Raw genomic sequence first — 4298 nt, forward strand, 5'->3', positions numbered from 1 at the left:
CGCAGACCGTCTGGTGGGCGTTCGATGTCCAACTGGTGAAACCTCTGGTTCTGACCTGCTGTGCTTTTTATAATCTTTATGAGAGTCATGGAGAGGCTTATGACAGTGACTGGGATGCACCCTGCGACAGTGTCACCGGTGACACTGTTGCAGGGTGCAGAGTAAGAAGACTCTGCAGGATGCAGAGGAAGAAGACCGGGATGTACGGTAGGGTTTGATTCGCTACTTGAATAGCTAAATAAAACCTTTTTTTTGATATACTGTCTTGTTTTTTTATATTGAACAGTTGAAAAGTGAGAATAGTGCAGAGAGTAGATAATCTGTCGGTGTCTGGCTAGATTTTTTTTTTTTTTAAATGTCGCGTTTGTTCTGGACACACACTCTGCACTCTTTTTTGCTAAAAACGCAGTGATCCGACCAACCAGCAGTCTGCAAGTTTCCACGTCACCTTTTGGTATTGTCTCAGCTAGCTTGGAACCTCGACTAAGGTAGTACTAAAAAACGTACCTGGTAGCAGTTCCCAGGGACTTTTTTTCGTAATGGAAAACCAAAAAAGGCGAGTAGAGTCGAGGCGAGACGAGGAGATACCACGCAGTGGAAAAACGCCATTTGAGAGTCAACCTCGACAGGCAGCTCAGCTTCCCGGTTGAGATCTATACTAAATTGTGCTCACAAGGGTATGGAGGCCTGAAGTTTGTGACACAACAAAGCAGAAAACCTAGACTGTCAAAATAGAACAGGAATCACAACAGACACGGGAAGACACAAGACAGGAAGTACCACTAGACAAGACAACGAAACAAACTAGGAGTATAACAGGAAACAGAACAAATGCACACTAATAACAGGAAACAATAACAGAACCTCAAAACCAACAGAAACCATAACAACCAGGGCAATTTTCAGCCCAAACAATGTTACATACCCTATTAGGAGACGTTAAGTAACAGCGTGAACTACTCTATATAATATTCTATCACCCCTTTAACTAATGATCAAACCATAGCGAGTAGAAAAAGAATAGACAAACTGCAAAAACAGTGACACCTTTACTAGCAATAATCGGCAAAGGCATCAGCAAAAACCTGTCTGAACATCACGTTCAACCAACAGAGCACAATAAAGGCTGGACAAATCAGTATTTATTCAGGCTAGTCAGCAGTGCAAAGTTCACCCGAAAATAAAGTAGGCTAAAAGTAAAAGAAATTCAAATAATGAAAACTCTCAGTAGAGCACGGTTTAAAATAAATAACACACTCCTTAATTTCTGTTAAATCAACCAAATATAATAATAATATTTCCATAAGGGATGGAAATTCCAGGCCATTGGCTACTTTCCAACGCTGTTAATACTGTTAGTTCAGCATCCTCAACTAATATATGAAAGTGATCACATGGGACCTGCAGAAAATCCTTCTCTGCAAAAGTCTTAGACTGTGGGAGAAAAGTTGCCGCTGGCTTCAATATTCCATACTGATCCTCGGTATGATTGTCCAGCTCTGCCAGCTGTCGTCAAGGATCTTGCTCCATATTTGTCTTAGGTCATCTAGTTGTGACCACTTTCTCACTCTGGTCCCAGCTGTGATGTCCCAGCTTGTGATTTAATGTTTTTTTATTTTTTTCTGCATCACCTCTTCTGTTAGCTTCATTACTTGCTCAAAATCTCACCCTGTGTGTGAATTGTCTCCAAAGCCGAACAAAGGTCTCTTTTAGTCCCTCAATTAGGTTGATGCACTCAAAGACTGACAATGTTTGGCTTTGTAAACCCTGTGTGGCAAAATTGCTTGCCTGAAACGATTTTCCAAATGTGATGAGTAAAAATAAGAACTTTTTTGTTTTTATTTGTTGCAGCAGGGATTGCACCTCAACGTTTTGATTGTCCACTGCTTTCAGCATACTCAGGAAGCACTTCTCATATTACGTTGAGGAACTTCAGTACTTGGCTCACTGCTCCAGATTTGGAGCTCTAGAGCATCTGGGGATTACTCAAGTTCCAAGCACGGGCGTCCTGGATGAAGCTCTTTTTGCACTGCCACAAACCTTTTGTGTCTGCTGCTGCTTGTCATGAAACTGTGAATATTGTTCAGTGTATCAAAAAATGTGCTGACGTGCCCAGACACCTTTAATGCTGCACAGTGTACCAGATTCATTGAATTGCAGTGGACATATAACAGTTGAGGAAAAGTTTGTTTCAAAATCACATGCCCATCTCCCTTGTATCCTGACATAACAGAGGCTCCGTCGAAACTGAAGCCAATGCACAGAGATGGGTCAAGTTGCAGTGGTTCAACCACCTGTAGTATCTTTTCTGAAATACCACTTGCTCTCATGTTACTTGTGTCCATGAACCCAATATCCCGTTCTTTTATTTTCCCTGTGTGAACATATCTCACTCAAACAGCCACCAGTTCACGCCTTGACTCGTCCTTATATTCATAAAAAAAACATGAAGTTGAAGAAACCCTGAACGTTAACGGAAAAGACCCGCAGACCTGAGTGGCTGAGGGAGAGGGAGAGGGAGAGGGAGGGAGCTGTTCACTTCTCAGTGATCTGTGTGTAAGTGAGCAGAGCATGTGTGTGTAGTGGAGGGCAGTGTGACGACTAGCCTATCACAGAACGCAGACACGGACCGGCACCCAATCAGGATTTTTATTCAATCCGAGCACAGATATTGACTCGTATGACTCGTATAATACTTGTATTCGGCAAAAGTGCTTTATCCGTACCAGATACTTGTTTCAGCCAAATATCCGGCTCATCTCCAATGGTAATATTAATGTTAGCTACCTCTAAAGCCAATTTTTCACCCCGTTTTGGGTGAACATCAGAGTAAGATTCAAAAAGGGGAATCCACAGAACGTATAAAACTTGACATTAATAGCATGGCTACTCTGTTAATAAAAATTTCACTAAATGAAAATATATATGTATAATGATTTAACATTACCTTGGACTTATCGCTCTCTGTGCAGCTTCAAATATCTAATGAAGTTAGTCTTCTAATGAAGACTTTGTTGCATCTGCATCTATGATTTTCAATCCACATGTTTTGCAGGTTGCAAAACGTTTTTTGTGTACCAACATAGTCCTTGTAAGCAAAAGAAACGATCTTTGGTGGTGTCATTATTTCTAAATGGCACTCAGCAACGTAAATTATTCCAGCTTCTCTCCGGCCTGCAGCCGGGTTGTCAGAGATTGGCTGGGAAATGATGCTTTTATTAAGTATCAACGTGGTAGGAATTAATAGCGATAGTACAGTCAGGAAATAAACAGAAGTGAATTTATTTGTAAAACACGTTTTAAATTAAATACTTTTTCATCTTTGAGTTTGTGGAAAGGTATCAAGTCTTTTATGTCAAAACGCTCAAGTCCACTTGAAGTCACAAGTCTTTGGTGTTAAAGTCCAAGTCTTTTCTGATTTTCTGTAGTAGAGTCTGAATTCATCAAATTTGTGACTTAAGTCTGACTTGAATACTAGTCATGTGACTCGAGTCCACACCTGAATGGAACGCAACAGTCCAATCCCAATCACTTGAATAGTAAGGAAATTTTGTTTTAATATTTGTGCCAATATATTATAATAAAACTCAATCTCAAATCTCAAAAGTAAAACTTATACTCTTTTACATGTTTGATAATATATTCTTTAGTTAAAAGTTCCCTCTGCTTCTTTCTCTTTGCCCAGTCTGCTTCTCTGTCAGCTTTGCGTTTTCGCGCCAAGCTTTTTTGTTTGCGCTTGAGAGACAGTTCAGTGCTCGACCAAACTGTTTGGTTCAGCTAGCACAAATTTTTGTGATCTCAGAATCCAAGGCTTCATGTGCGCAAACTAGTGTCTGCTTTTGTTCAAGCCCTTCCTTGGTATAATTGTGTAAAATGTTATTCAGTCAATGTTATTATTCAGAAGTGTGTTTAGATAGGCAGGATTTTGAACTTTACATTTGTATCTCTTGGTTTTGCTGTAGAAATAATGGGAACATTTCAGAGCACCCCTCCCTGAAAGTCAAGCAGCCCCTTCTCTCTGGTGATGCAAGCGTGGTTGTCTGGGGGATGTGGTGGGCAGGTTACTCCACTTATGAAATCTTCCTAAGGACCTTTGTGTACAGCAAGGAAATCGTAAAAAGCTAGTGTGAATTGTTGTTTGTGTGTGTTTACTGACTCTAAGTCTGCAGAGCTCCTTCCTCTCTTGGTCGTTCTCCTCGGCTCTTGCTCGCAGCCACGCCTCATTTTGAGACCGATGTCTGTCCAGCATCTCCCGCAGTTCCTAACAAACACACACACACACACACACACACACACAC

General features: G+C 40.9%; 1 protein-coding gene across 1 annotated transcript in view; it reads right to left on the minus strand.

Annotated features, from left to right (window-relative positions):
- zmp:0000001301 (uncharacterized) overlaps nt 1–4298 on the minus strand; it is a 15634-nt gene that overhangs the window by 6105 nt on the left and 5231 nt on the right. Inside the window, exon 7 of the mRNA XM_032540315.1 lies at nt 4157–4261. Within this exon, the coding sequence (XP_032396206.1) occupies nt 4157–4261 (105 nt within the window). The remainder of the gene's footprint in view (nt 1–4156; nt 4262–4298) is intronic.

The sequence above is a fragment of the Etheostoma spectabile genome, chromosome 16 (genome assembly GCF_008692095.1).
Source record: "Etheostoma spectabile isolate EspeVRDwgs_2016 chromosome 16, UIUC_Espe_1.0, whole genome shotgun sequence".
Lineage (NCBI taxonomy): Eukaryota > Metazoa > Chordata > Actinopteri > Perciformes > Percidae > Etheostoma > Etheostoma spectabile.